Below are 14,313 nucleotides of genomic sequence, written 5' to 3' on the forward strand. Positions count from 1 at the left end.
ACACTCAGAAATGATCGACAGAGGCTGGCAGCTCTGGCCTGGGAAACCAGTGAGAGGGTAGGGAAGGACAGTGGTGGCTGCCGAGGGGTAGTGGGCCAAGAATGAAGGATGCTGGAGAGGGTTCTGCCCCACTAACAGCAACTCCTTGGAGATGGTCACCATCCTTGGGTGGGACACCATGACCAAGGCAACTCTTAGAAAAGAAAGCATCCAACTGGGGCTTTGCTTACGGTTTCAGAGGTTTAGTATATTATCACCATGGCACAGGGCATGGCAGGATGCAGCCTGGCACTGCAGCAGCAGCTGAGAGCTACATTCTGACTTGTTTGCTGGGAAAGAGAGAGCCTGAGGCTGAGGCTGACATGGGCTTTTGAAACCCCAAAGCCCACCCCCAGCGATGCATTTCCTCCAGTGAGGGTACAACTACTTCAGCTAGGGCACACCTTCCAATTCTTCTAATCCTTTCAAATAGTACCACTCTTTAGTGACTAAGGATTCAAACGAGATGAGCCTACGGGGGCCATTCTGGTTCAAACCACCAGAATGCTGAATAGTACTTTTCACTGAGGCTGGTGACATGAAAATCTGAAAATTATACCTTGAATGGCAGATTCTGCTCTAACATTTCTATGAAGTTTGTGTTTCCATATCACAGAATCTGTCATGGGAATCAAGCCGCTGTCCAATATTTCCCAATGCACTGTTAGACGACATGGAGCAATGGAAAGAACCCTGAGCTATGCAGCTTTCCTCCCAAGAAATGACAAAAGCATCTCTGATTCTTTCAAAAGCAGTCAAACTAAAGGAGGGGGGATTTTAAACTCTGACACATGTGTCCTTTACAGCCAATAGGGACGAGGTAGTCTCACCTGTTCGTGGTTCTGCGCTCAGAGAGTACTCTTATATAATGCTTGTGCATTGTATTAAAAAAGAAACCAATGACTTCACTGGTTAAACAGAGCTATTAACATTGACAAAACATAGTTCAATTTCGACCCATGTCCTCCTGAACCTAGCTCTAAGATTTTTATGACACCTTAATGGCTCTATAGACTTTTTTGTGCCTATATTGCTATCAGATTTAAACAAGCAGTAAGTCACGGGATGACATTATTAATGCTGAACGGGTGCCAGAATGCCACTATTATCGTCATTTATGTTTTTACAGAGATATCAAATTCTCAAAGAAGAAAATGTGTATAATGACCTAAGACTCACATGAAGGCTAACAGAAATCTCACCATACTTCTAGCCTTTCGTTTGAGGTGGATACCATAGCGACGACTCCACAATGCCTTACTCAGAGCAGTTTCCCTATTACCTTATGTCTTTTCAACACATTATTTAATAAAAACGGCTTCCATTAAATTGTACCAGTGACTTGATTATTAATATAAGGAAGAAAGTTTCCAACTCCTGACCCATAAATTCATTTCTTTCGGCCAGCGAACTAGGACTATACATAGGAAATAAGCAGGAAAGGAAGTTCAGTGGGAATGTTGTAGAACTAAAGACCTGTAAGAAGAAAGGAAAGTGGGGGCTTCTTTAAAGCAGTAATTACAGACAGACCTCACCGGTGTCTGGAACCGAGCATCCCAACAGTATTTGATAATTTCACTTTAGAAACACTTTGGGGGGCCGTCGTTCTCCGTGGCTTACCTCATCGTCTTTATACCAGGACAAGCTTTCTGCCGTGAGGACAAACCAGTAGCCCTTCGAGCCTCCTTTCATGATGCCAATGTTGCTGACGGTCAGCCAGCCCTTCCGAATCACCTGCAAAGAAGCAGACATCGGCAGAAGCGTTGAGTGTAAGCAAATGAAGAGCAGAAGAAGTAAAGGCGAGACAGGAACCGTGCACGACAGCCTCGCCCGCCCGCCACACACTCAGCCTCCACTGAGCCGTCTGAGAAAGAGCATCTTCCAAAGTTTTAGATGGCTAGAGGGAGGTCTTATCCATCCGTGAACAAAACAAAAATCTTGGAGTCATATGGCTGGCAGAAGCAGAGTTGACTGAAATAGACAAGAGCGGGATGGGGCGGCCTGACAGACTTGTACCAGCCTATTTGCTGCAGTGCTCCTACAATTAAAACGTATTTAGTTGATTGATTCAATAGACTCTCCATGCCCCCTACTTCATCCTTCCAGGCTACAGGTCCACTTGTCTGCCTTGCCTGAAGCTCATTAAAACTGGTAGCAAACACTGGTCAACAAGTGGCAAAAACCAGAAACTCGAGCCAACCAATTAGATCCTTGTTAACGATCCTGACTAAGGCTGATTGGGGAAGAAATCTGAAATAATGAGCTAAAAGGAAAAGTCTGGGGCCCCTGAATGGTCTTGATTTATCTACCGCCTTCTGGGTGTTACGTGCCATAAAGTCTGAAGCATCTTAGAAAGGTCATCCAATGATTTTCAAATTCTGAAATGCTAACAACTGGGCGACGAATTTGACAGAACTGAAAGGAGGCATTTAAGGAAAGATGCATTTTTCTCCACAGTGGTTATTAAGTTAACTTATTCCACACATGGACTAGTTTCCCATATCCTCTGTGCTAGATGGTTTTATCATCTCTGAACCAGAAATGCAATTCTATATGGTATTTTACATGATCCTAAAGTTGAAAATGTGTCCTATTTCAAAAATGGTCGCTGTCCTAGACACCCGTAAAATGGTTTTTAATTATTTGTTGAATGATTACTGGTTCCTGAAGGTAGATTAGAATACTCTAATAATAAGATTTTATATTTCTATTAAATTTAACTTAGAAGCTTAAGAAATACCATGGGGAAAATATGAAATACAGCAACATTCTCACTGCTGATTTTCCCAAATTTTCTGAACATTTGCAGTGCAGGCAGCACGTGATGCCTGTCCCAGCATCTCTGCTGTGCGTCTCCTTCCTCACGGCCTTGTTGGCTTTACCATCCCCAGACAGTAGCCCTCCTAGCCCTGATCAAGGTGGGTTTCAGCTCCTCTTTCTTATACTCTACCATAGAAAGAAGAGAATGCCCCTCAAAGTACAGTTCCTACCAGACACACAGGAGTCATTCAAATGCTTTCTACAAAAACACCGCAGAGTCCGAGACAAGGTGTTCTCTGGGTAAATCAGAACGCATACCCATGAGGTTAAGGGATCTGCATTTTGATTATTTCTGAGGAGACCCTCACTCCTACTTCAGATTGAAGACTGTTGAATGTATCCACACAATGCATACTTTTAAAATTCTGTCTTCCTTAGAGGAAATGGTCACAGGGAGGTTTCAGTAAAACAGGTTAAAAGATTTTTACCCCAATACTGTGTCATCCTATCAAGACCTAACATTTATCAGTGGAAAGCACTCCAGTCATTTCATTTTATTCAGGGTCTTTGGATACAGAAGAGCTCTTCCGGGTCTACAATAACAAATTACTACTTTACCTATTAGTAGAGCAGGCTGGCTCCAACAAGCTGGGCCATGAATTTCATCCCATAAAGTTTTTTAAAAGAATCTTTTTGTTTGTTTGTTTGTTTGTTTGTTTAAGATGAAAGCAGCACAGGGGTTCCATTATGTTGTTAGGAATCTTGTAGTTTAGCAGGAAAGGCAGTCCCTGGAAGGAGCTAGAAGGTGATTCAGAAATCGGGTCACCTAGTTTGTTGGTTTGTTTTCTATAAAAGACTGAACGTCTGCATGTGTGAATGTGTGTATATATGTGTATATGTGTATATGTATATATGTGTATGTGTATATGTGTATATGTATATATGTGTATGTGTGTATGTGTGTGTGTATATGTGTATATGTATATTAATATGTATAAATATAGTGGGGCTCTCATATGCTCTTTCTCTCTGCAATCCATTAAAAAAGAAAGAAGACATAGTGGAATCTAGAAATGGAGGTGGGCTGAAACTAAAGCAAGATGCTAGATTTTACTATTTCACTTTAATGCAAATGCCAGAAGTAATTCTAGGTGTATATCCTCATTTCTAAATTCTTGGGCTCACCAGATTTCTCAGTGGATAAAGGCACTTGCTTCCAGACATGACTGGTATATTTGATTTGTCCTCTGGTCTCTGCTCATGAGTAAATAAAGGAGATATTTTTTAAAAGTATGTAAACCACTATTGTATTAATAGATTGTATGAATTATAGCAAAACTACTTAGAAATACATTTCAAACCATGATATGGCAATGAAAAATATTGTTAGCTGTCTTGAAAACATTGTGTGAGATATGTTTCAACTTCTTAATATTGATAGTTTTATTGCTGACCTCTTAGATATCCAGTTCAAGGATGGTGGCTTCAATGTATGTAGTAAATGTTAATGACTCAGGGATATTTTCTTATTCTCTAGATATAAGTGGATGTTCCACTCTATCCTGCCTTCTGATGGGTCTAGCATGCTCCCTGGAACAGACAAGGCCTGTTTGGTTTCTTTGTTCACCTTTTAAGGGCTTTTACATGCTGAGCAAACACTACCCTAATAACCCACGGCCTTGGTCTTGTTTTTAGTTTTTAGTTTGAAACAAGTCTCACTAAACTGTCCAAGCCAGCCTTGAACTTACTCTTAAAGGTAAAGTAGGCCGTTAAATTGTGAGCCTTCTGCCTCCGTCCCAAACAGCTTGGATTAATAGGCCTGTCACACCCCGGCCTAGAGAAAACAAGTTCTTATAAGCCATTGCAATCCCCCAAATGAGAAATAACTAGTGTGAAAATTAAAGTCAGGATGTGGAAAGTGATAAAGGAGTTAATCTGCTGGAGAAATTTCTAGGGCATCAATGGAGCAGTACTTTCAGGGTTACAACTGCATGAAGGAAGATTTGTGGTGGGGGCCGTGAGCAGCCAATAATCACTCACAGATGAGGTTCCAATTCCAAGGAGTAATTTCAATTGAGATGTGTCATAGCAAAATATGCTCTAGATTTCAAACCTTTAAAAAGAATTGAAAATATTTAACATGTAAATAATTATAAGGAAATGGCAGTGTGTAGAAATTAAGTTAAATAAAATCTATTTCTAATTAACTCATCTGTTCTGTTTAATAGTTTAACATGGCTACTAGAAAGTATAGGGATTGGGTTGTTGTGTTTTTGAAGGGCTCTAAAATGCTTGCCTCTACCTGCTTTCAGAGTCAACCGCTGTAAAATTCAGAAGAACAGAGGAAGGGATCCACATTTTAGAAAATGGGAGTGTTGGTGAGTTCATTCAAGACCATGTAGAATCTGAGATGCCTTAGGAGACACATATAGAGGTGACCCTCTAGAGCAAGGGGAAGAAGTTAGGCTGAACCTACAGATTTGAAAGTCCTCAGTACATATCCACAATATTTAACAGCAGTGGCTCAGTGTGGAAGTCTGTGGCAATACCAACATGTAAGAGGTGGCCATAAAAGGCTTCAAACAACATCAGAAATAGAGGTATTAAGGTCCTAGATGTCAAGAAAAATAGAATCTCAAACTTAGCAAGTTCAGTATGGAGTAGTCATTGATGTCCAGCGTTTGGATTTTAGCTGTGCCAGTTTCAATGTGGGCGTGGGATGGGGAGGGAGAGCTCCCTGGGATGGAAAGAGCAGAGAATAAAAATGGACACAGCGGCTGAAGAGAGATTGTCCCAGAGAAGTTAAAATCAGCATGGGAGCAAGGGGACAGAGGGGTGGGTTTTTGTTTTGTTTTGTCTTATTTTGGGTTTGTTTGTTTGCTTGCTTTCCATCTAGGCAACTGTTTTAAAGAAACTAATTATCAGAGAGGAGGGGGTTGGTGATACCAAAAGATGTGAAGAACAGGGAAGATGGGTGGGAGGAGAGGGGTTGGGGGAGGGGCTGACCTTGAATGGGGCTGCCTTACTTGGCCTCAGGGAAGATGGCAGAAAGAGTAAGGGCAGGATGGTAAGAGCTCAGGTGGTCCTTCCTACAGGAAACTCCTCTAAGTCCAGGAAGGTTATGGCTGATCTTTTCCTCCATTAACACAGCAATGAAGGGAGGATGGGAGGTGAAAGGAAGGTCTCAGGAGTGGTGACACTAAGTCACAGGGGAGTGAGCATGCTAGAGGTGGTTGAGTAGGGGCAGGGTGAAGGCTGAGCCTGAAGAAACAGATCTGTGTGGGAGTCAGCACTGCTGTACTACTGGGTCCCAGAGGCTCTGTGGACAGCTAACTAGGGATGAGACACTAGATCTGACTGGATCAAGCCCACAGAATAACCCTGGCGGGATGGTGGGGGGAACCAACACAGACAGAAGATAAGGAAGCTTGAGAATCCAGTGAGGGGGTACTGTCGGCTGTAACCCCTTTGGCAAGCCCCTATTTTAAAAAAAACTTACGTTAGGATTCATAACAGTATCAAGATTACAGTCATGAAGTAGCAACAAAAATAATTTGATGTTTGGGAACACGAGGAGCTGTGTTGAGGGCTCACAACATTAAGAAGCTTAAGGACCAGTGATATTGTAGACGGCAGGAACAGAGCTTAGACTTGTAAGATGATGTGAAGCAACTAATTGCCTGCTGTTACCGGCACTATTGGATTCATCACTCAAGCATGTGCCACTATTTCCAGACGCATTTGATGTTATGGCTGAAACAGTGTTTACTAAACGTTGTTTAGTCTGGCGGATACAGTCAATTGAGCTATTTGAAAACCGTGAGTTCCTCAGAACCGTGGAAATGTGAGTGGAGGGGCAATTGCCCCTCATTTGTAAGGCACCCTGGGTTTGATCCCCAGCATCACACACACACACACACACACACACACACACACACACACACACACACACTGACACACTCATATACACAGACACATTCACACACAGACACATACAGATACACACACACTCATACATACACTCATGCACACTCACATATACACTCATACATACACGCACTAATACATACACACACACTCACACACACCACAACACACTCAAACACACACACTCACACAACAGAGACACTGACACACTCTTTCACATACACAGACACAGCCACACACAGACACATATGATATACACACACACTCATATACACTCACACACACTCACACACAGACACTCTCTCCACACACTCACATATACAGTCACACACATACACACACAAACACACAAGGTAAGATAGGGTGCTGACACAGAAAGAGATCCTGTTGAAGTGGGCAGACCAACCACGTATGGTGGTTTAGTCTCCATCATCCCAGCACCTCAGAGGCTGTGGCAGAAGATATCCACAAGTTCAAGGTCAGCCTGGGCCAAGGGGTGAAGGTTTATTGTCCTGCTTCAGAAAATAAGCAGAACAAGCCAAAAAAGATCAGAACACAGGGGGTATGTGTACAAAGGGAATATTAATAATAGAAAAGGGCACTAAGGAGGAAAGGAAGAAAAAAATAAACAGAATTTGAATAGAATGAAAAGGAAATAGGAAGACCTATAGCATCCTTTCATATTCACATTTGAGACTGCAAGAAAAAAGAAACCATCAGCACAGTAACTGCTTATGCTTCTTAGTGTTTGAGCATCAAATCCTGTCATGAGTAACCAAGGAAACAAGAGCAAGCAGCCCCCTCATTACCAGACTACAGGGACCTTGGGAGAGGAGAGGGCATGTTCTCATTTGTTTAGCTGGAGACAATTTCTTCTTCTTTTTTTAATTTACTACTACAAGTATCACCCAAGCTATTTTTGGCAAATGCAGGAAGTTTGAAAGCAACCAGAAGATCAGCAGTCAAGAGACTGGACCAGCCTCACCCTTGCCCCTTATGGAAGCCTACCCTAAGAGAGTTCTACTAGGATCTTCGCATGCAGCAAAACGTGGGCATTGCCAGGATTGGCAAACCCTGCGTGTTAAGGACATACATTCAGAGCACAACATCTGGTCATCACATTAAATGATAAAAGGAATTAAAGTTTGGAAGAAAGAAAAGAAGCACACAAGGAGAAGTTCCAATGTGGTTGAGGCCTTAAATTTTATTTGTGAACAAGGAGTTTTGACCTTGGCCTTGCTTATGGAAGACCATGCAAGCTTTTGCTTTTTCTTTTTCCAGCTATGCAGCTGTCTTTTACTGCTGTGGCTTGGGAAGTGGTTGCAGAACACTGGCTGTTTGATAGTTTGGCCTCAGTGGATTACAAAAGCTCCCCAACGGCCTTTCTCCACAGATGAGTACCTCACCATAAGGACAGTTCATAGTCTGTAGGACCTACCTGGCCAGATGCTGGGAGTTGACCAGATCCAGCCAAGCTGTGAGTCAAGCCCATAACTCTGATGGTTTGGGAGAAGCTTCTGTTACAAGGATACGTGCCCTCAGAACAGATAGCTTATTCAGAATCTGCCCAGCAGAGATGTTTCTAGCAGCTGTGCCTGAGGTCTGATAAGGGAAAAATGTTTTCCAATGCACAGGCATCTGGATGCAACATGTGAAAGTGGATTCACCACGTTGACACTGAATGACATCTGATAGTCATGGGTGCACAGAATACATGCTAGGGTCTATCCCTATTAAGGCTCAGCCTAGGTAGGAGGGATTAGATCAGCATTCTTAATATAGTTCATTCCATTATGAAACACTGCCATCACCAGAAGCCCAATGCTGTAAGGCTACTTAGTCTCGGAATAGAACTATCAGAATAGAACTATCAGCTAATTAGCATTTTTCTTGTGATAATTTACTGCTTTCAGCATTTCATTATAGTGATGGGAAGTTGAATAATTTAATGAGAAGCAGGGGAGTATTTCAATGTCAGATGCTGAGGAAAAACAAGTTTGCTGTGGATCCATTAAGTGTATGGCTGCTACAGAGAAGAAGTCACCTGGATGAGAGAGCCCCTGTGGCTGAGGCTGCCTGCTGAATTGACAGACATCACTAAGTCATTGTTCTCCAAATACTTGGGTTTTGTAAACTCCTTTCGGGATATAATCTTTTGGCTTTAAGTATGGAGAACTAAGTTAAGAAGGAGTTTATAGTCACATCCAGGCCATGACTATTAGTTGATGTTTTATTAGTGATATGTAATATCTTCTAACACACCTATGATGTCATTTGACTATTGAAGACCCTCTGACAGGTCCTGAAAAGAAACTGGCGGGATATAATTTGAAACGAGATATAGACTAGGAATAAACATCCAACGTTGAGCACTGGCAGCCTCAGGGTGAGTTTGACCAGTGCGTTGTTTGAATGATTGCCGAGTCTTGTGCTCTGGTAGTCTTAAGAGGATACCCATGGGAGCCACACTAGCTTTGGACGAGTGGTTTTCAAGACTAATAAAATGTTGGCCTCTTCCCTCAAAGAAGACTCAAGCCACTAGTGACTCTCCAGTTTGCTGGTTAAAGTCAATGAAATGGAAGACAGGCGCAGTGTGAGGAGGAACAGGAAGGGTTGGGGGTGGGGAGGATGAACTGACTATTTCCTGATTTGCTCTCCCAAGAACAAAGTGACTGCTCACACTGGCACACCCAGAAAGAGGCGCAGGGAAGTGTGGTGCACATCCTTCTCTTCCTTTTCTTTGCCCCTGTTTTCTGTAGTAAATACCATTATGAGAGACAAGCTCGATAGAGGAAAGTGTCCCAAGATATGTCTCACGTAAGAGTCATCTGAGCAGGGGTTTCTGGGCACCTAGAGAAGAACCAGGCACTGTGCAGGGTGCCTTGAAACAAGGTTCATACCGGACCTGGGAAAGTCTTAACAGTGACCGACTTACTAGTAAAAGAGGTTTTTAATGTCTGATGGACTAACCTCACCATTGAGGCAAAGCATATGTAAAAAACGCTTAATGGCCCAGTTAAGATGGAGCATGAAATATTGGAGGAAAAGTCCTTTTGTTCAAGACTGGAACATCTGTCACCACTCTGAAGGACTTGGCTATACAACGCTTGTGTGTTTGGGTGTCCCTTCACGGCTTTAACTTTCTAGGAAGTCGGAGGATAACTCTGACCCCATTTCTAGGAAGCCAAGGACAATAACAACAGCCAGCATTCACTCTGTGCCAGGAACTGGGCTACGAGCTCCACACATACTCTGATACTTCCTTTAATCTACATAATGATCTTATGAGGAAGGTAATGCGTTCCTTCTGTGGAGGAGGAAGAGACAGAGTTCCGGTTCCTTCCTGACAGCCAAGCCTGTGCTACTAACCAGCTACTAACCAGCAGGCTACTCCACAGGCCCTACTTGGAAAAGTGTCTTTTTAACATGTCGCTGAAATAAAGTCTCTCTGCTACTTCAGCTTCAGAGCCCATTCATTCATTCCTCGAGCCACAGCACAGAGGAAGATGTTGGCTACAGCATGGATATTAATAACAGCAACAGCCAACAGTCAGCAAAACCACACAGAGCTGTCAGGGAAAACATCTATGTCCAATCATTGCCACTTGGGTGGCTCTGGCTTTACTTGGCCTGTGATTGCCTTGAAAATAATCTGGAACAATAACGCCTATAGCATAGAGCTGTTGTGGGACTCCGTTGAGTTGATGCATGGTGAGGATTTAGATCACCACCTACTAATGATATATGCTATATGTATGAAATCCTTTCCATTGCACTTGGCAGTGTAAGGGTAGAAATAAGCAACTGTATTGTATTGTGATTATAAATCGGTGATAAGATATACAATTGCTTTTCTTTATTCCTCGGTTTCCCTACACCTCTCCCTCTACTTTCCAATAGTATGAATGATATTAAAAGAATCTAGGCTGACATCTGCTGTTGCTTGTTTAGTGCAGGCCCCGTCGTGAAGTCCTTTTAGTATGCAATGAACAAAGCATGTTGAAAATCTGATGCAGGATTAAAAATAGCCTGACAGGGGAAATAAACCCAAGCACACAACATAAAAAGAAATGGTCCCGGGGTCGTCGGTGGGAAAGCCCAGGATGAAGAGCCTGACTGTGGTAAATACAGATCTGACTTGATCGACTGAGAACACGCTAATACGATACAGTCCACGCTGGCTGGAGATAAGGAACCAATCGCAAGCACGTCAACTCTCCTTTCTCCTTGAACACGCCCAGATACTTGTGGCTTCTCTGTAAAACCTTACCGACCCTGCCATGGTGCGAATCTCCATTGTAACCGGACAACTGAAGCTCGCTGTCAGACAGAAACTCAAGTGGCTATTCCACAGGACGATCGCCCCTGATGAGGGAAGCAACCCTTCCCATTTTCATTTTCTGCAGTGTCCTCATCTCCTAGGACAGTTGCTATGGAGTCCGCACCCCTCCTGTCCACTGTGCCCTGTGGAGGTATCCAGTATCGAGGGGAGGGGATGTTTTTTCTTTCAACCTCTGAGGCTCACTCATCTGGATTCACCAAGTCGCTGCTGGAGAATTTCTCCCTTTCTTGCTATTCTGAGGAGCTCGTTTTGGCATTGCTTCGGCCCCCGGCACTGCTGTTTAAAAGCTGTTTCTTCTCATATTTTACCCAGCTCAACCTCTCTGAGATCTGGGCCATTAACTATGATGAAAATCACGGCTCCACATTCGTTCATGTGTTTTTCTCCTGCGTATCTTTTCCATGTGCAGAGCTCCCTTTGAAGTTGCTAGGCCCTCAATGTGGAAGAGATTCCACGTGATACAAAACAGAGTGGGAGCCAAGCCTGGCATCTATTTTTCTACATTTGAGGACAAAGCTACATATACACCGAGGAGAAGGGGTCCTCAGAATTAGCGGGGCCTGAATGAAGTGTGGACATTTTACTAAAAGTAGTCCAGAAAGAAAAGACAAGAAAAATTAACTTAGCAGATAGGAAGTTATTTGATAGTCAACTAGTTAGCACCTTGTATGTGGTAGAGTGTATATGGCAAACTCAAGAATAAGCTGAAATAATAACAATGAAATAGAAAAACTGGCCCCAGTTCTTGACCTTAACGAAGGAGCTTTCAGACGATTGAGGGCAAACACAAACGCACATTAAAGTCACAGCTGCCCCAGGTACTTGAAAAGAACGGTGGTCATGTGGGTCATTAGAGAATGCACGCTTGAATCCGAGCGGAGTTAAGCGAACATGGGGGTTGGGGTGGCCCACAGTGCGGCCATTAAGCAAAGAGGGGCTGTGTGTATGAAGAGCCGAGGGAGAGGGCTAGCTACGCTTGGCTCTGCAACTCATGTGAACAGCATTTGGTTTGTATCCTTTGAGGTGCTTTTAAAGGAAAGCAGTCATGTAAGATTTACTTCACAGAAAAGCTCCCCTTTCAGCTCCAGGTCGGTGAAGAGATTACAGAAAGGGAGCAAGGGGAGTGGGAGACAGAGAGAGATGAGTGCCGCAGAGCCCTGAGCAACAGAGGGCGGTAACTTTGACAGGCGCACGGGGAGTTGGACATGTGGGCACGGAGACGGATGAGAGGAGTGTCTGGGGCGAAAACTCAGTATGGCGATGATGAATTAGATAGGCAGGATGAGAGAGGGTGAGGTGTCGGGGATGGCTCCCAGAGTTTCAGTCTGTGAAACTGAGCAGACCCGGGGAGGCACGTCCACAGAGGAAGAGGGGTGTGTGTTTGGGGAAAGGATGAGTCAAAAGTTCTGTCTGGACGTGCCCCAGGAGGAATGTGCAAAACAGAATGACCGTAAAGTAGCCTGGAGAAGGCCTCCAGACTTGTGACCCATTGGTTTGTAGATGTAAATAAACTGGAGGTGTGGGGGGGGTGGGGGAGATAAAACGAGAGTCTGGACCAGAGGATGATCCCGGGCTGAGCCTTAAGGACAGGAAGCATGCTGGGTAAAGAGGATGGACGTGTGAGGGAGGGGGTGGCTGGAAGGGTGAGAGAAGAAAGGGAATAGTGCACATGCCAAAGCTGACTGGAAGAGAACGCTTTACTGAAGAGATTAAAAAAAAAAAGTCCAGTGTCGCTGTGAGAGAAAGTCAAATTAAAAGAAAATATTTTCATTGGTTTGGGTAACGCGGAAGCTGTCAAAGAGATGATATCTAATCTAGTAGGGCATCAGCCTGGGAAATCCTGGGTAAAGGATCGCCAGAGCTAAGGATGCTAGAGCTGGGCCCTGGAGGCTCCTCCGGTGTCTGCCCTTTATCCTGTCATTTCTGCATAGAGGGGGTGGCTTCTAAGACATGACTTCATGTCTCTAATGGCAGCAAGGACCCATAGAACTGACAAAAGCATTCAACGTAAGAACCATGTGTTCTGCTAACGTGTTGACCAAGGCGCACTGGCTAATGTCTCTGTGCTCTGATGGGGCAGCCAGGCAGGCAGAAGGGTAAGCAATAGAGCTGACATTTGCCCATACCACTGTGATTAATACACTAAGTTAATTCTGTCCCAATATCCTCTCTCTATCCCTTCCTTCTCCCACCCCACTCTTCTCAAATTAGTTCTTTTTGAGTTTGACACAACCTGTTTTGATCACATTATGGGTTTTTAAAGAAGTTCCTGGAAATGGTGTTTCCTACAGGGAAGGAACAAGATTAGCTGTCAGACATTCAGGGGGAACTCAGACATTAATTGATTAATATTAAGTAACGAGAATCTGCCAACGAAGCCCAAGGGCTGAGGTTGCAGATACAGCTATAAAAATCTATTTACCCTACAGTAACTCAGAAGAGCACAAAACTCTTGGAGATTCTTAGTGAGTCCAGGAATTAAATGAATGGTAGGCCCACAAACCATTACCATTACCATGCCGATAATGTACCATCACGAATACTGGTACTCAGAGGAAAATATATCATTTAATCTATCATGGAAGTTTGTCTTTTCATTCTTTCCAATGTAAGATTATTGATTATTGATTTCTCATGTTTTATAGATTAAATGTTCTACGAGTTGTTTCAGCCTGGGCTGTTAAAACATCTGCAGCATAAAGGCCAACAGCTTTGTGTTACTAGGGGTGTCTTCTTGTACAAAACTATAGAGCCGATCTTCATCTGCTGGTCATGTCGCCATACAAGGCCTAGGCCCTACAGCAGAGGTTCTCAACCTTCCTAATGATGTGACTAACGTTCAACTTCCTAATGACTTTAAAACAGTCTTCATGTTATAGTGACCCCAACCATAAAATTATTTCATTTTGTTGCTACTTCATAACTGTAGTTTTACTACTGTTATGTAATGTAAATATCTGATATGCAGGATATCTGACATGGGACCCCTGGGAGAGGGTCATTCAACCCCCAAAGGGGTGGCAACCCACAGGTTGAGAACCACTACCTGAGTGGTGCCACCATCACTAATATCTGATATAGTTCTTTCTACCACGGAATGCTAGAGAAAGAGCACACCATCTGTTTAAGGCATCTCTTAGCATTCTTTAAGGATTTTTATGCTACTCATTATAAGGGGATAAAATAATGGGCCTCTTTCCTGTGGACAATCTTTTCCTCTTTCCTCATGCCCAAGTTTACCTTAG

General features: G+C 43.4%; 1 protein-coding gene across 4 annotated transcripts in view; it reads right to left on the minus strand.

Moving 5' to 3' along the window:
* The window catches only part of Dnm3 (dynamin 3), a 465,110-nt gene that overhangs the window by 223,849 nt on the left and 226,948 nt on the right, over positions 1 to 14,313 (minus strand). For all 4 annotated transcript variants that reach the window (XM_032914813.1, XM_032914814.1, XM_032914816.1 and 1 more), the window contains one exon: positions 1,660 to 1,773. In XM_032914813.1, the coding sequence (XP_032770704.1) occupies positions 1,660 to 1,773 (114 nt within the window). The remainder of the gene's footprint in view (positions 1 to 1,659; positions 1,774 to 14,313) is intronic.

The sequence above is a fragment of the Rattus rattus genome, chromosome 10, assembly GCF_011064425.1.
Source record: "Rattus rattus isolate New Zealand chromosome 10, Rrattus_CSIRO_v1, whole genome shotgun sequence".
In the NCBI taxonomy this organism is placed as follows: Eukaryota; Metazoa; Chordata; class Mammalia; order Rodentia; family Muridae; genus Rattus; species Rattus rattus.